Here is a 16,793-nt window from a genome sequence, read left to right on the forward strand (position 1 = left end):
TTCTTCTTATTTGTATAATTCCGGCAGCAGTTTGGTGGTCAGCCACGAAGAAGAATACAGACATGCGCAAGTGTGGCCGCTGTGAGGAAAATACATTGACATATATAAAAGGGAAAATATGGCATCCAGCTCGTTTGTTGTTATTATTATCAGAGACGGTTTAGTATAGAGTATCTTTGTTATTATTCAGCTGTGTGGTTGTGTTCAGTGCGTGACTCAAACACAGTAACCGTCGTGGTGTTTGAGAAGCGTTTTGTTGACATACTGGAACATGGCTAACTCTGCCTGGTCAGAGAAAATACTCCAACTCCTCCGCCGAATGAATAACTTCCATTTACCAGGTACACTTTCTGACACCGAGTCAAGATACAACAGTGTCAAGATACAACTCGGTAGACGTTATGAAAGGCTGTTTTAAAGCAACCACTGTGTAACCAACTTGTCCCCACGCAGGCTCCTGTCGCCCTCACTGCTTTAGGTTTGAGATAAACGAAGCCCAAGTTGGTTGGATTCCTCCTCACGTCGCTTCGCGGCGGCCCGCGGGGGGGGGGGGGGGGCCCGCGGGGGGGGGGGGGAGGGGGGGGGGGGGGGGGCCGGAAAAAAAAAAAAAAAAAAAAAAGGGGAGGGGAGGGAGCCGGCAAAAAAAAAAAAAAAAAAAAGGGCAACAAAACCTCAAAAAAAAAAAAAAAAGAGGGGACACCCCCCCCCCCATTGTCCTATAGCCCCCATGGTCCCAGTAGCTTAAAGACATCACACATAACATACATCAGGATGATAAAAAGACAAATAACACAAAAAAAAAATACAAATCCACATGAATAATTTGGACAATAAAAGAAAAGATACTAAATAAAAAATCTAAAAATCCTCATGAATGTACTAAGGCACAAGTGTCAAACTCGAGGCCCGAGGGCCAAATCCGGCCCCTTGCAGGTTTTGATCCGGCCCGCATTTCAATTTAGGTTCACAATAAATTTAGGCCCACCTAGTTTTTGCTGCTTTTATTTTTTATTTTTACATTTTTGTTTCTTTTTTTACGCCTTTTACAGCGGATTATGCGCTTTTTTTCAATGCTTTAGGCACTTTGTTTTAACGATTTGGACGCTTTACTCAATGTTTTGATGCTTTTTTTTCAGCCTTTTTCCAACTTTTTTTGGCGCTTTATTCAACATATTTGTCGCTGGCTGAGGAACTTTTTTGGCAAACTTTTTTGGGGCCTTATGAGACCCAAAATGTAAGTGAGAAGACTACAGTATATGAGACATGCAATAATACAGTCAAAATATTTGACTTTTTCTCTTAAATAAACACATGTCAATAATCTCTACGTGTCTGGCCCTCGATGGAATTCTCATTTTCCAGTGTTGCCCTCTGGGAAACTGAGTTTGACGCCCCTGTACTAAGGGATGTGACAGGGCAGGTAAGGTGCTCTAGTTCACTGTCGGCTGGAAACGACCCCATAGTGCTACAGTAGAACAACACTCCTTTTCTGTCCTTTCTTTTTTTAACATCTCCCTCAAAGCAAAATGGTTAAATCTCAAATGTGATTTTGGTAATTAATGGCTGAATTTCCATGAGATTTGTTGCAGACATTCACACTCCCAATATAATGAATGTGAATGCTTTTCTCTAGTAACTGTTACCCTGATGACAATGATGGAAGTTTCTTCCATGTCATACACCAGACTTAACCCAGGACTGTAAAAATATGAATAGAAAAAAATTGCAGGCTGAGGCCTTTGCAGCGGCCCGGGTTCGAATCCGACCTGCGGCCCTGCGCTGCGCGTCATCTCTCTCCCACCTTTCCTGTCTGTCTGTCACTCTGAAATAAAGGGAAAAAAGCCCCAAAAATAAATAAGTAGATTGATAATGTGATATGAGACTAGATATCGTCTTAGATTGTGGATATCATAATATGACATAAGTGTCTTTTCCTGGTTTTACAGGATGCATTACAGTGATGTCATTTCCTGAACTTAGATTCAAGATGATTTCATGCAAAAGTCTTCCTTTCACAACGAATGGAAGAGGAGAATAATATATATATATATATTTTTTTAATTCAGGGAAAGTTCACTGAGAGGCAGCCTCTCTTTTGCAGGAACGCCCTGATCACATTCACACAGTTACACATTCATACCTGGAAGCTGCAACCAGTACAACCCCAGTCTGATCTGCTGGCCACTGAGCAGCTCCACTGGATTGTTTGGGGTTAAGGGCCTTGCTCAAGGGCACCTCAGTGGTGGTAATGAGGGAGAGACAAGCGCTGCTCATTCACTTTCCCTATATCCTGTCAGTCTGGGGATTGAACCGACAACCTCCCGGTCCCAAGCTCTCTTCTCTAACCTTTAGGCCACCGCTGCCCCTTTACCCACTGAGTCATTATATCCACATTACTGATGATTAGTTATCACATATCTCATTGTGTAGATAAATTGGGGTGGCAGAAGCTCAGTTCTTAGGGAACTGGGTTGGAAACCGGAGGGTCGCTGGTTCAAGTCCCAGTACGGACCAGCTACCATGGATTGGTAGCTGGAGAGATGCCAGTTCACCTCCCTGGGCAAGGCACAAGATCAATAAACAGTATACATTAAAAATTAAATCAAGGTATTTGGTCAGCCCTAAATGACCACACCTTATGTATCACGGTGATTCTGAAGCATTCCTGTCTTTCAGAAGTACAGCGTGATGTCAAAATTCTCGGACCCTCCTTTGATGTGGATGGAGAGAGCCGCTACAAGTAAGTTTTGGCGCGTTGGCAGCTCCATAAAATGCTTCATCGCTATACAGTAAATGGTGTTTAAGCTGACTGTGATGCTACACCGCAGGTCTTTTTGGGGTGAAGCGGTATGGCGTCCATATCAATGGCTACACAGTCAGTGAGGCTGGGGAGGTCAGCATGTGGCTGGCCCGACGCTCCCCGACTAAACAGACGTACCCTGGACTACTGGACAACGTGGTGAGTACAAACTGTAACTGACACAATCTAGAGCAAGCTTTTTTTTTAAATAATGTTCCCCCTTTGAACAGTTTTTTTAAGCCAAGTACTCCCTAACCGGCACGAATACATTTTTTTTTTTTTTATTTTTGTATTTTGTATTTGCAATTTTCTATTGATTTTCCATTATATCATGTAGCATTTTCTACAGCACATATTGGACCAAATGTATACAAACATAGTATGGCTGTGTTACACAGATACTAACCAATGTGAAAGATACCCCCCAACCCACCCAATCATCCCAGTTTGTCGCTTTAAATCCAGATCTTCACAAGAATAATTGTCCAAGCACGAATAATTTTTGGTAAAAAAATAAATAAAAGTCTATATAAAGAAGAACAATACAGCGATGTCAGCGATAGATTTACTAAACAACAGCTTTTATACCTGGAAAACATTTAAATGCTGATGGAAAAAGGCAACAAAACTTTGAAAAAGACGGTAGAAAGAAGGAAGTAAGGCAAGAATAGGTCGGAAATAGTAACAAAAACTTAAAAAAAAGCAATAAAAACATTAAAAAAAAACGTAGAAAGAAGGAAGGCAACACTAGACCGACAAAAGTGACAAAAAAAATTCCAAAAAGCAACAAACTTAGAAAAAAAGTGACAAAAACTTCTCAGAAAAACAGTAGAAGTAGAAAAAAGTCAGGAAGAAAGGCAAGAATATGTCCAAACAAATGACAAAACCTTAAAAAAAAAGGTGACAAACTTAAAAAACAGCGACAAACTTGGAGAAAATAAAGGAAGAAGAAGTAACTACAGCCTTGTAGATGAAAAACATTTAGCTAAATATCTTTGTGGAAGATTTAGGTGCATGTATTTGGCAGTTGGGGGTTTAGGCATCCTCCTTCCTCAGGAAAATGTTGCGTTTTCCAATAAAATAAATGTAATTTCCCCGTACATTTTGAGTCAATTTGTGGAATTATGCGTCTCTTTGTAGTCATGTGTGTCTCTTTTTGGTCATTTTAGTTTTCTTTGGGGTTGTTTTGGGTCTCATTTTGGCGTCTCTTTGTTTGTTGCTTTGTGTCCCTTTCTCACATTATTTTGGACCATGATTATCACCATATCTGTGCCAAAAACATTGGAAGAGCAGATAATAAATATAATAAATAAATAACTCTGAAGAAGCTTAAAGCCAAAACTTGCTGAAGAAGTCCATCTACAGTCATCGGATCTGAGAAAAGTCTTTTAGTTACATTCATTCGGCTCAGGTGCTGCACCTAAACCCTGCATACAACAAACTGATAGATTTTATTAAACAAATAGATGTGATTTAAAGGATCCTAAGGAAACATTTGAAATTGTTATTCTAAGTTCTTCCAATTCAGATTTTCACGAATTGATCAAGAAGGCTGATGTTTTGATGATGCTTTGTTTTAGTTTTTTTTTTTCCATTTTGTCTTTTATTAAAGGTCCCATGGCATGAACATTTTACTTTATGAGGTTTTTTAACATTAATATGAGTTCCCCCAGCCTGCCTATGGTCCCCCGGTGGCTAGAAATGGTGATAGGTGTAAACCGAGCCCTGGGTATCCTGCTCTGCCTTTGAGAAAATGAAAGCTCAGATGGACCAATCAGGAATCTTCTCCTTATGAGGTCATAAGGAGCAAGGTTACCTCCTCTTTCTCTGCTTTGCCCACCCAGAGAATTTGGCCCACCCATGAGAGAGAGAGAGACATCATGGCTTTCAAACGAGCAAAGTGGCAGTTGGTCAAGGCCACACCCCCATCCTCCACCTTGCCCCCCCCCCCTCTCTCCTCAATAGCTAAAGACACAGAAATGGCACATCCTAAGGAAAGCTCATTGTGGGACTGGCTCTAGTGGCTGTAATTCTGCACCAAGGCTGAATTTCAGGAAAGAGACTTCAGATACAGTATTAGGGGACCACTAAGGTCTATATAAAAGAGACTTCAGATACAGTATTAGGGGACCACTAAGGTCTATATAAAAGAGACTTCAGATACAGTATTAGGGGAGCACTAAGGTCTATATAAAAGAGACTTCAGATACAGTATTAGGGGACCACTAAGGTCTATATAAAAGAGACTTCAGATACAGTATTAGGGGACCACTAAGGTCTATATAAAAGAGACTTCAGATACAGTATTAGGGGACCACTAAGGTCTATATAAAAGCATCCAAAGAGCACCATGTCATGGGACCTTTAAGAATCACTTAACATCAATATGTTATGTTACAATATGTTTTCACAATCATTTTTGGATGGAAACTTTTACAGAGTGATCCATATTTTCACAAACAGAACACAGGGTGTTTCTCCACTTGAAGTGCATATATAAAAATAAGCCTTTATATAAATATAACAAGAAAAAATGGATTTAAATAAAATTGTGAAACCCAAATTTAAACAATGGAAGGACATGTCAGGGAAATAAAGGTATTCCACTTCTTCCAAATGTCTACAGACTGACTAACTTGGAGTGTGATGTGTTGTATCTTTGAAGGCAGCAGGCGGTCTGGCTGCTGGTGTTGGCATCAAACACACTCTGGTCAAAGAATGTCAGGAGGAAGCACGTATCCCAGCAGCCATTGCTGAGAAGGCTCATCCTGTGACCACAGTAAGGTGAGCTTTCACACCTGTGCAGTTTGGTCCGTTTTAGCCTCGCATTGCCAGCTCTATCTCCACAGCGCTGTGGAGTAAAGGTCTGGCTACACCACAGATGCATTCTGGGATAGTAGGAAAAAAAAAACACTCTGGGTTGTTTGCATTTCTTTAAACAAATCACAATCGTCTTGGGCGGCGCTAAGCTCCGGACGCAGTGACGTAGAGAAAGTGGAGAAAATATGCTTTAGTGTTTGCGTGTACGGAGGCCCCGAGAGGACGAGAACCAGATAAAAAAAACAGTTTCTAAAACACAAAAACAAGCTCTGCTAAATAGTCTCGGGAAGGAACTTGTTTTGGTGGAACATTTGTACCCTGCTAAAGAAAACTCCACATCCAATATTAAATGAAGTTAACTGTTGACACAATACAGTACCGTGAGCTATTTAAATGAGCTGATACATGGTTAAACCTCATTGGCTCTTACCAGTGTATCTCCGTGTGTACTTCGTCCACAGCAATCCCACCAATCAGTCCCAAAACCTCCCAGTTAGAGAGGAAACACCCTAAACATATTCTTTGTAAATCTTTACAATCATTCCCTGAAAGAACCGAGCAGACCTGCCTAGTTGCAAGATGCAAGATTTTCTTCAAAACTTGCCATTTTCACCATGTAGCTCTGAGGTTCTGGTTGTTGTTTCCCCAAGCGAACAGAGTTTTTGGAACGGCAAAACAAAGAAAGAGGAAGGTAAGGGACATCCGGTACTATCTGGTAAATGAACCGTCGTCGATCCAGACTAGGTCTGTTCTAACCGGACCCTGGAGCGCTTCGTCGGGTAGTCCTGTTGGTTTGGCGCGGTGTGAAAGCGCATTCGAACTCTGGTGCGGACCAAACAACCGATCAACGGTCTGTGGTTGAACTGCACCACAGTTTTGGACAGAGGCTTGACTGGACACCCTCGAGTGTCCTGCTGTTCTGCAGGCATCATGTGATTATGAAACAAAGAAATAGACGTGGATATTACAGAAGACATGGAATGGAATAAATTGTATCCAGAGCATATAGTTAGAAGAAGAATTAAACTTTCTAATAAGTGCATACTGTAGATGGATATATATGCACACACACACACACACTCACACTGGAGCTGCCCCCCTTTTTTTGTGCGTTTTGTCTTATTCTTTATTATTTATAATACTAATTTTCTGTCTTTCTGTTTTTTTAATTATTTTCTATCTCCTAGTTTTGTGATGTGTTCCCCCCTATTTATGCTAAATGTCATTTATTCACTGTATTATAACACAATGCCATACACAGTCCTATATATGTATCTTTATTTATCTATACTTTATTGTTTTACTGTTTATTTTACTTTTTGTTTACTTTCTATATTTAGCTAAAAGTTTGTTATTGTTATTCTTATACTGTATTTTCTATACTGTATTTTTATGCCTCTTTATTTTCTATAAGTGTTTTTGTAAGCTGAAATCTGCTGCTGGAAATCCAATTTCCTTGCGGGAGTCATCCCAAAAGGATCAATAAAGAGAAGTCTAAGTCTATTCCTCCTTGGCGTTTCTATTGAATATTAATATGGGAGAAAAAAAACAATGCGGTACGAAAAAGAATGTCATGTTTTTTGCACTTGACACTAAGAAAAGTACTAAAATAAAGGATAATAAAAAGAATATTACAGAAGACAAAAGGCAAGCCTCTTTAGATCCCATAACTAACTAACTTACTTTATTATTTTTTTAGCTACACCTACGAGGAAGAAGACGGTGTGTTTGCAGAAATTCAGTTTGTCTTTGATCTGGAACTGCCTCGGGAGTTCAAGCCCAGAGTAGGTGATGGAGAGGTGCAGGAGTTCTACCTTCTGCCCATAGATAAGGTTAGTGTGATCTCGGGGGCGACATTGAAAGCACCAGGATTTATGCTTCGTTTACACGTGGCTATTTTCTTAAACGGACATTTCAACCTCTCCGTTTTCAGAAAAGTGTTTGTTTACATGTACCCGTGTATATACAGTACAGGTCAAAAGTTTGGACACACCTTCTCATTCAATGTGTTTCTTTATTTTCATGACTATTTACATTGTAGATTCTCACTGAAGGCATCAAAACTATGAATGAACACATATGGAATTATGTACTTAACAAAAAAGTGTGAAATAACTGAAAACATGTCTTATATTTTAGATTCTTCAAAGTAGCCACCATTTGCTTTTTTTGATAACTCTGCAAACCCTTGGTGTTCTCTCAATGAGCTTCATGAGGTAGTCACCTGAAATGGTTTTACCTTCACAGGTGTGCTTTGTCAGGGTTAATTAGTGGAAGTTTGTCCCTTATTAATAATTAATTAAGTTATGTGTTCATTCATAGTTTTGATGCCTTCAGTAAGAATCTACAATGTAAATATTCATGAAAATAAAGAAACACATTGAATGAGAAAGTGTGTCCAAACTTTTGGCCTGTACTGTATATATGCCGTCAATGCAGCAAAGAGCACGCCAGACCTGTAGGTGGCGGTGTAACGAGAAGCTCAAGCCCACGTTAGCCAATCAGAATCCCGACCATAGCAACAACAGCAACCAATCACGTCCTCTTTCTCTCTCTCGGCTGCCTAAACCTCCGTTTGTCTCAGTTTACATGCAAACGAAGATTTCCAAAATCTCCAGTTTTTAGAAAGACTCGGTTTCAGAGGCGAATTCTCCGTTTGCGTGTAAACGAAGGGCACAAACGAAGGGAAATGTCTTCGTTTGTAAAAAATAACCATGTACAGTACAGGCCAAAAGTTTGGACACACCTTCTCATTCAAATGCGTTTCCTTTTTATTTTCATGACTATTTACATTGTAGATTCTCACTGAAGGCATCAAAACTATGAATGAACACATATGGAATTATGTACTTAACAAAAGTGTGAAATAACTGAAAACATGTCTTATATTTTAGATTCTTCAAAGTAGCCACCCTTTGCTTTTTTATTAATAAGGGAAAAACTTCCACTAATTAACCCTGACAAAGCACACCGGTGAAGGTAATACCATTTCAGGTGAGTCATCTACCATTGAAGCGCATTTAGAGAACACCAAGGGTTTGCAGAGTTATCAAAAGCAAAGAGGGTGGCTACTTTGAGGAATCTAAAATATAAGACATGTTTTCAGTTATTTCACACTTTTTTGTTAAGTACATAATTCCATATGTGTTCATTCATAGTTTTGATGCCTTCAGTGAGAATCTACAATGTAAATAGTCATGAAAATAAAGAAACACATTGAATGAGAAGGTGTGTCCAAACTTTTGGCCTGTACTGTACGTGTAAACAGGGTCTTAGATACCGTGACAATAACAAGAGGGGCATTGTGTTTATCGCTCTGTCTTGGTTTCAGGTGAAAGAACTGCTGGCCACTGAGGACTTCAAACCCAACTGTGCCATGGTGGTCCTGGACTTCCTCATTAGACACTCCTTTATCGAGCCAGACGCAGGTTCGTGGCTATCCACAAAATGTCCGCAGTTGCCATCAATAGAGCTCAGCAGTGACCGCCCACTTTTTCAACGGCTCTGGTTTCCAGAAGTGTTTTTCCCCGTTCAGTTGTTCCATTGACGTTTCAAAAATTGCTTATACAAAGAGTTTTAAGTCTGGAACCAAGCCAACCAGCTACGAGAGGAATCGTGACCATAGAACATTTGATTCGGCGCCAAAAAAAACAACCATTTTGAAAATGGTAAAAAAAAAAAAAGGCAAAGGTACAAGACTGCCTAGAGAAACTATCGTAGACTTCAGTGGCAGAAGCTCGATCCAGCCGCTCGCGGTTTTCGCGGGTACGTTAAACATTTTCCTTGATAACCGCGAGTTGGACCAATCGGAGACGTCGCTGGTACGCTTGGGATTGTGGGTAGTGTAGTATTTCTCCATAAGATCACAAATTTAACACGTTTTTCTTAAAACAAGGTTGATTTCATACAGACTTCCAGCTTCTACAGGAGCAGAAACTTTCGTTTCACAACCACGTAGCTCGTGGTCAGTCTACCTGGGATGGTTTAGACATAGGTGTAATTTATGGGGTAGGGGGTTAAAGGTGGCGAGGGGCACGCCGCGGCTCTTTTTCCGCCGCACCCGCGGCAAAGCGAAAGGAGGCCTGAACGAGTTCGCCGACAACGTGCTGCAGGTCTCTCTGATAAACTTACTGGGTTAAGATGAGCTCTTTTATGGTGAATGAAAGGCTTGATCCGACCAAGTAGGTCATCCAATTAAATCGAAGCATCCACGGCAATGCTGCTGCCAGTTCTGCCGTTGTTTACCTTTTTCTTCTTCTTCTAGTCCGTAGAAAGAGCAACATCAGTAGCCTTTGCTCATTAGCGCCACCTCTGTTCAGGCGACCACCAGCGCGGGTATAAACAAAGGGGGGGTAAGCTTCGCTTCAGAACTCGAACCTCCTATGGCGCCATTTTGACGCTACAAAGAGATCACCTCCCGTTAGCATCCCATTGACTCCCATTCATTTTGACGTCACTTTGACAGCGAATAACTTTACATCTGAAGAGTTTAGACTCTATTTGTCCGTTGTTTATTTCTAAAGAAACACGACGATGTATAAAAGGCTCCATTACCTTGTACCTCACGTTATGGCTCCGTAGCAGACGTTTTTGTAAAAATACGCTAACGATTGTGTCATAACCACGAGACTTACTGTCACACAGTAGAGGAATTACCGTATAGTACAGGAGAAGCTCACAGGCAGTTTGGACTTCCATTAGCTGTTTAAGTTTAATTACTAATGTTAACTAGCATTTTAGTGATCAGTAATTAGCCTGTGCCTATGTTATCTCCTTACATATACCTACGCTCTCCGTCTCTGTAAGATTGGGAATGATTGAGATTTCTCTCGGCACAGCTACCAGAAGACTTCACACTTTCAGACAGGTTGCTCACGTCACATCTACGTCGTCTCTTTCAGTTGCATTGACATATATATAATGGACCAATAGATCCCGTTGCTCTGGACGGAGACCAGTGAAGGATATTAGAGGCACTTTTCCAGTGATGGCCAGCTTTACTGAGCAGCCTCCAACTGAGAGAATGTGACGTGAGCAACCTGTCTGAAAGTGTGAAGTCTTCTGGTAGCTGTGCCGAGAGAAATCTCAATCATTCCCAATCTTACAGAGACGGAGAGCGTAGGTATATGTAAGGAGATAACATAGGCACAGGCTAATTACTGATCACTAACATGCTAGTTAACATTAGCAATTAAACCTAAACAGCTAATAGAAGTCGAAACTGCCTGCAAGCTTCTCCTGTACTATACGGTAATTCCTCTACTGTGTGACAGTAAGTCTCGTGGTTATGACCCAATCGTTAGCCTATTGTTATAAAAGCATCTGCTACGGAGCCATAACGTGAGGTACAAGGTAATGGAGCCTTTTATACATTGTCGTGTTTCTTTAGAACTAAACAATGGACAAATAGAGTCTTTAAAAGCTTCAGATGTAAAGTTATTCGCAGTCAAGTGACGTAAAAAAAAAAATGGTGGTCAGTGGGATGCTAACAGGAGGTGATACCTTTGTAGCAACAAAATGGCGCCATCGGAGGTTCGAGTTCTGAAGCGAAGCTTACCACCTTGGTCAGTTGGAGGCTGCTCAGTAACGCTCAGCGCTCACCGGAAAAGTGACTTCTAATATCCTTCACTGGTCTCCGTCCAGAGACACGGGGTCTGTTGGTCCATTATATATACTGTCTATGGTATAAACAGTTACGGCGATTTCATGACGTCACATATGCGCGCGCCAGCGGGGCTGCGGTTACTGTAAAACATGCTTTACAATCCCTCCAATAAGCAGAACTGGTCTTTTTTTTTTTTTTAAGTTTTTGTCACACTTTTGAGTGTTTTTAAAAAAAAAAAAAATCTTTTTAAGTTTTTGTCTCTTTTTGCGACGTATGTCGCCATTTGAAGTTTTTTTTTCTGAGGTTTTTGTTGCTTCTTTCAACGTTTTTGTCGCTTTTTTCGAGTTACACCCAAAGTTACACCCTTGGATTTAGACATCATGGCTGATGATCTAAATCCTCATGGAGACAATCAATGGGATTTTTACTTCCAGAACCACACTGTTGAGCTCTATTATAAAATCAGTTGACAACTTCAGATCTTTTATATTTTTTTATTTTTTAAGTCTTATGTTGATCGTATACTTTTCATTTCAGAACCATGCTATCAGGAATTTGTGGCAGGACTCCATCAGACATTAGAGTGAAGCTGAGGAGTGGGCCACCTGGCAGAGGTTTACATTCATCAAATCTTAGCCTTGCAGCAGTCAACCTATATGTTGTGGTGGGTGGAGGGGGGTGGAGGGGGTGGCCTTGACCAACTGCCATGCTTCGCTTGTTTGAAAGCCATGATGTCTCTCTCTCTTTCTCTCATGGGTGGGCCAAATTCTCTGGGCGGGCAAAGCAGAGAAAGGGGAGGTAACCTTGCTCCTTATGACCTCATAAGGAGAAGATTCCTGATTGGCCCATCTGAGCTTTCATTTTCTCAAAGGCAGAGCAGGATACCCAGGGCTCGGTTTACACCTATCACCATTTCTAGCCACTGGGGGACAATAGGCAGGCTGGGGGAACGCATATTAATGTTAAAAAACCTCATAAAGTGAAATTTTCATGCCATGGGACCTTTAAACCAATCACAGTCGTCTTGGACGGCTAGACACAGCGACGGTGGCTCTGGGGCATAGTTACTATATTATATCTGCTTTTTGTTTCATGTTCGCTTGTAGGAGCCGTGTCTTCTTTGAAGACCCAACATTTCCTGATTTTGCTTCTTCATAGTAAAAGCTTTTAAATAATGGGGGACTTTTATTGTGAAGAATTAACAAGGAATGCCGCTGCTATGACATTGTGAAACGAAGGGTTACACGCCTGTAGAAGATAAGTCTGTATTAAATCAATCTTGGTTTTAAGAAAAAACATGTTTTATATGTGATGTCCATAGATATGTGTGATGTCATGAAGAAATGCTTTACTACCCATAATTCTAAGCGTAACAGTGACGTCTTTGATTGGTGGAGCTCCCTGTCACCATGGGAATGTTAACTGAACCTGCAAACGGCGATCAAGCTGCTTCCATTAAAGTCTGATAGTTTCTGTACAGTCTTCACAGTACCTTTGCATTTTATTTTCAATGTTTTTTGTTTTGTTGTTGCGCCGAATCAGTTTTATTGTCACGATTCATCTTTTGGTTTGAAATATTTGGGCTTCAATTTTGTACAGTGGGAGGAATTGCACGGTTGGGATCTTTACTAGAATTAAAAAATAAAGTTCAGTAGGTTTGAACAAAGTTTGGCTACACAGAATGATTTTGTGATCCACCTGTGAGTGGTGGACAAAAGTGTGATTTATGATTTTAAAAAAACAACTGAAATGGTGTTTAGAGACAAAGCATGGGAGCAGTGAAGCAGACTTTGGTCGTTCTGTTACAATTTATTTCCTTTTTGAATACATTAAAAAGACAACTGGAGGAATAGGATACATTTGTATACAAAAAAAATATTCCTCTTACATATAACCAATCCTTTAGGAGTTGCTTGCATTTTCATAATTTGACATTTTTTTCAAAGTGTGTATACCACACTGACCTTTTGTTTTAAGCTGTGTGCAAATAATACAACATAAGCCAGTAGAATATCACGTAGTTAAAATAACATACAACAGAATACAAAGCAGAAAAAGAGAAGTTGCTCTGGCATACAGGTACACCATACATTTTCAAATAAAAGCTGGTATTTAAATAACGGGAGTGTCCAGTAACGGCTGAACAACTAAATATGGCTGGGTTAAACACGCACCACCATACTATTATGTCTTAAACGCTAAAATTCAGTATAATGTACAGCACTCATTCAATTCTTTTTTTTATTTATAGTGTCAAATAATAACAGACGTTATCTCAGGATACTTTAAAGATAGAGTAGGTCAAGACCACACTATAATTTACAGAGACTCAACAATTCTCCCAAGAGAAATTGCGCTTTTTTTTTTTTTTAAATTGCCGTTTAGTTACGGTCACTATAGGTTCGCATATCCGTCTCTATCTCCACAGGGCTGTGTAAGAAGGTCTGGCTACACCACAGATGCATTCTGGGATAGGAGGGGGGGAAAAAAAACACTCTGGGTTGTTTACATTTCTTTAAACCAATCACAATCGTCTTGGGTGGCGCTAAGCTCTGGACGCAGCGAAGGAACTTGTTTTGGTGGAACATTTGCACCTCGCAGAAGTAAACGCCACGTCCAATATTAAATGAACTGTTGATACGATACAGTAACGTGAGATATTTAGAGCGGAAGGTGACACTTCCTGCACATTTTTCAAATTAAAAGCCTGCTGGTAACAAGAGGATATCCTGTGACCTGCTGGGAGGTTTTAAATGTAAATTTGTGCATAAAGTGTTGCGTTTCATTGATGGTAGCTTAGCAGCGATTTAAAAAAAAAAAATTGAAGTAACTGAAAAGAATTAGTAACTGAAAACAGTATTTGTGTTTTGTTTAGTGAATCTGGAAATAGTGCTGTAGAAATGTACATTATACTGAATTTATCGAGACAACAGGGAAACATGTTTGCATTAACAGAAAACAGAGGAGGGAGGCTGCTTACTAAAACATAATAAAAAAAAACATTAGAAATAAAGGCTTGTCTTCAATATTACTTTTTTTTCTGGTTCTCTCTGTAGTTGAGGCAGATTAAGGCCCCATTATTATTTTGCAGTTACGGTCTAGAGAATAATACAATTTTGGTCACCCTTTAATACCCAACTGTATACAGTGTGTTTGACAACTCAATCACATACAGGTTTCTGACATGAAAGCCAAGTTAAGCTTAACTTAAATCTTAATTTGTTAAGTGTTGCATCTATTATCAAGCTTGCATAAAAACACCCACCTAAGTTGGTCTCATTACCGTCACGTATTTACGCTCAAATGCTAATAATCAAACTCAGCTTTTTTTTTTTTAAATGAATGGTAAAGTTGTATCAGGTTCGTAAAACAGAAACACAAGACCATATAAAGTTAGCAGGGATGCACCGAATCCAGGATTTGGCTGAATATTTGGGATTTTTGACGGGGTTCGGTTTCCGCCGAACTTTAGAATCTTTTTTCCACCGAACCGAACCCTACGCTCGCACTACACGCGCTACGCTGGACAACGTAGCGACGGCACCGCTGATTACGGGAAGGTGTTTACGTAGGTGGAGCGTTCAATGCAGCAGGCTGAGAAAGTGGACATGGAACTGGTGAGCAGTAGGCTGTGAGAAAGTGGACATGGATCTGGTGAGCAGTAGGCTGTGAGAAAGTGGACATGGATCTGGTGAGCAGTAGGCTGTGAGAAAGTGGACATGGATCTGGTAAGCAGTAGGCTGTGAGAAAGTGGACATGGAACTGGTGAGCAGCAGGCTGTGAGGAAGTGGACATGGATCTGGTGAGCAGTAGGCTGTGAGGAAGTGGACATGGATCTGGTGAGCAGTAGGCTGTGAGGAAGTGGACATGGATCTGGTGAGCAGTAGGCTGTGAGGAAGTGGACATGGATCTGGTGAGCAGAACAAGTTGTTGTTTGGCAGTACTTTCTGTCAAAAGAAGGCTGTTCAAGTCCAGCTACATGTTCAATCTGTTCAACGCTGGCTATAAAAGGCTAATATTTTGGATATTGGTTAAGTCACCAAACATATTCTAATTTAAAAACAATTTTCTTTGCATTGTTGCACTTTTATTGAAAGGTTTTGGTTTGTACTTGGGGGTAGCCTACTTTATGGATTATAAATCTAAAAGACTAATATTTTGGATACTGATTGGATCTTGAGATAGGTTAAACATAGGCCTATGGTAATTGTCAAAATAGTTTTTCCCACTTGTCTTCCTGGCATAATGTTGCCCATTCTCTCTTTTTTTTTTTTACGGTTAAAATAAAATAAATGAAAAATACACTGTTGTGGACGTTGTTTACTTCATGAATGTGTTGACTGTGTTAATGGACTGAGGATGGGAGGAGGATTCGGTATTCGGTTTCAGATTCAGCAGAATCTTAACCAGTGGATTCGGTATTTGGTCGAAACCCCAAAAATCTGGATTTGGTGCATCCCTAAAAGTTAGGTTGGTCTGCGGGGAATTAAGAAGAAGTAGTCACACTTAGTTAGGCATACATCTGGGGTACACTGACACTGACAGATCTTGTCTGGGTCCTGTACTACGGAGCAGAGTTTGGGGTTAGCAAGTAGGGGTGTGCAAAAAAATTGATTCACATTCCTATCGCGATTCAAGCTCTACCGATTCAAAATCAATACATTCATTTTATTTAATTTTTTAATTGCATGTCTACTGCAATCAAATGGGAACAGTAACTACATTTACATACTGTGAATTGTTGTTTTTAAATCAAAAATCGACTTTGAATCGAATCTTGAGCCTAAAAATCGATATTGGATCAAAGCGTGATATTTTCTGAATGGTGCACCCCCATTAGCAAGGTAACGGGTCCTGTACTACGGAGCAGTGTTTGGGGGGTAGCGACGCTGGTTCCCTTTTTACCAGGATAAATCACCGTGGAACAGATAACCTGCTCCGGAGCGGGTTACTTTTCGAGAAAACCCAGAAAAAAAAGCACGGCCTATTGACCAATCAATTCTCTTAGAAAATGGCATAACTATTCATAGAAGATCCCGAGATCGTAAGAGGGCAGAGAGATATACTGCACACATTATGAGGGCTGCACGATGAGAGGGAAATATGCGATAAAGTTGTTGAATAATACGTTAACGATATTACTTGCGATAAAAAGATATCAGAGTGTACTCGGTTCTGCATTTCTGCTGCTTTCAGTATTCTGCAAATTGCTTGTTGAATTTAAAACAAATAAAAAGGAAATCATTTCTGACATTCTTTTATTGAACAAATTGAACATTGAATTGAATATTAAAGGCGCCACTAAAAAAAAGAGACTGACATTTTAAACTGCAGTTTTCTGCTGATATTTGCTTTCAACTAACACAAAAAAAAATCTCTGAGTATCTTTCGCAATGAGTTTATTGCGCCATTTGATATTGCGATGACGATAAAAAAAAAAACGATATATTGTGCAGCCCTACACGTTATATGTTACTATTTATAAAATATGTAGATTCTGGTCGGAGGGACTGACCTATTTGTGTCAGCTTTTTGAGCTGAATGAGCTAAATGAGGGACAGCCGGCTG

The 16,793-nt window shown here is 40.1% G+C and overlaps 1 protein-coding gene across 1 annotated transcript; it reads left to right on the plus strand.

Moving 5' to 3' along the window:
- The first annotated feature begins 89 nt into the window (after window positions 1-89).
- tpk2 (thiamin pyrophosphokinase 2) lies at window positions 90-11,888 on the plus strand. The gene is made up of 10 exons (XM_039800465.1): window positions 90-341; window positions 454-535; window positions 1,363-1,420; window positions 2,431-2,528; window positions 2,661-2,740; window positions 2,829-2,959; window positions 5,466-5,584; window positions 7,320-7,452; window positions 8,952-9,048; window positions 11,763-11,888. Exons 1-10 carry the CDS (start codon window positions 272-274, stop codon window positions 11,810-11,812), a joined length of 918 nt encoding a protein of 305 aa, XP_039656399.1. The 5' UTR covers window positions 90-271; the 3' UTR covers window positions 11,813-11,888.
- The last annotated feature ends 4,905 nt before the right edge of the window (window positions 11,889-16,793 follow it).

The sequence above is a fragment of the Perca fluviatilis genome, chromosome 5 (assembly GCF_010015445.1).
Source record: "Perca fluviatilis chromosome 5, GENO_Pfluv_1.0, whole genome shotgun sequence".
NCBI lineage: Eukaryota > Metazoa > Chordata > Actinopteri > Perciformes > Percidae > Perca > Perca fluviatilis.

Excerpts from the sequence above, each read along its gene's own strand:
- tpk2 (XM_039800465.1), top strand. The coding sequence starts at position 272 with ATGGCTAACTCTGCCTGGTCAGAGAAAATACTCCAACTCCTCCGCCGA. Across the intron at positions 536-1,362 it reads CCTCACGTCGCTTCGCGGCG|TGTTGCCCTCTGGGAAACTG; the intron begins GCCCGCGGGGGG and ends CTCATTTTCCAG. Across the intron at positions 1,421-2,430 it reads TAAGGGATGTGACAGGGCAG|ATAAATTGGGGTGGCAGAAG; the intron begins GTAAGGTGCTCT and ends CTCATTGTGTAG.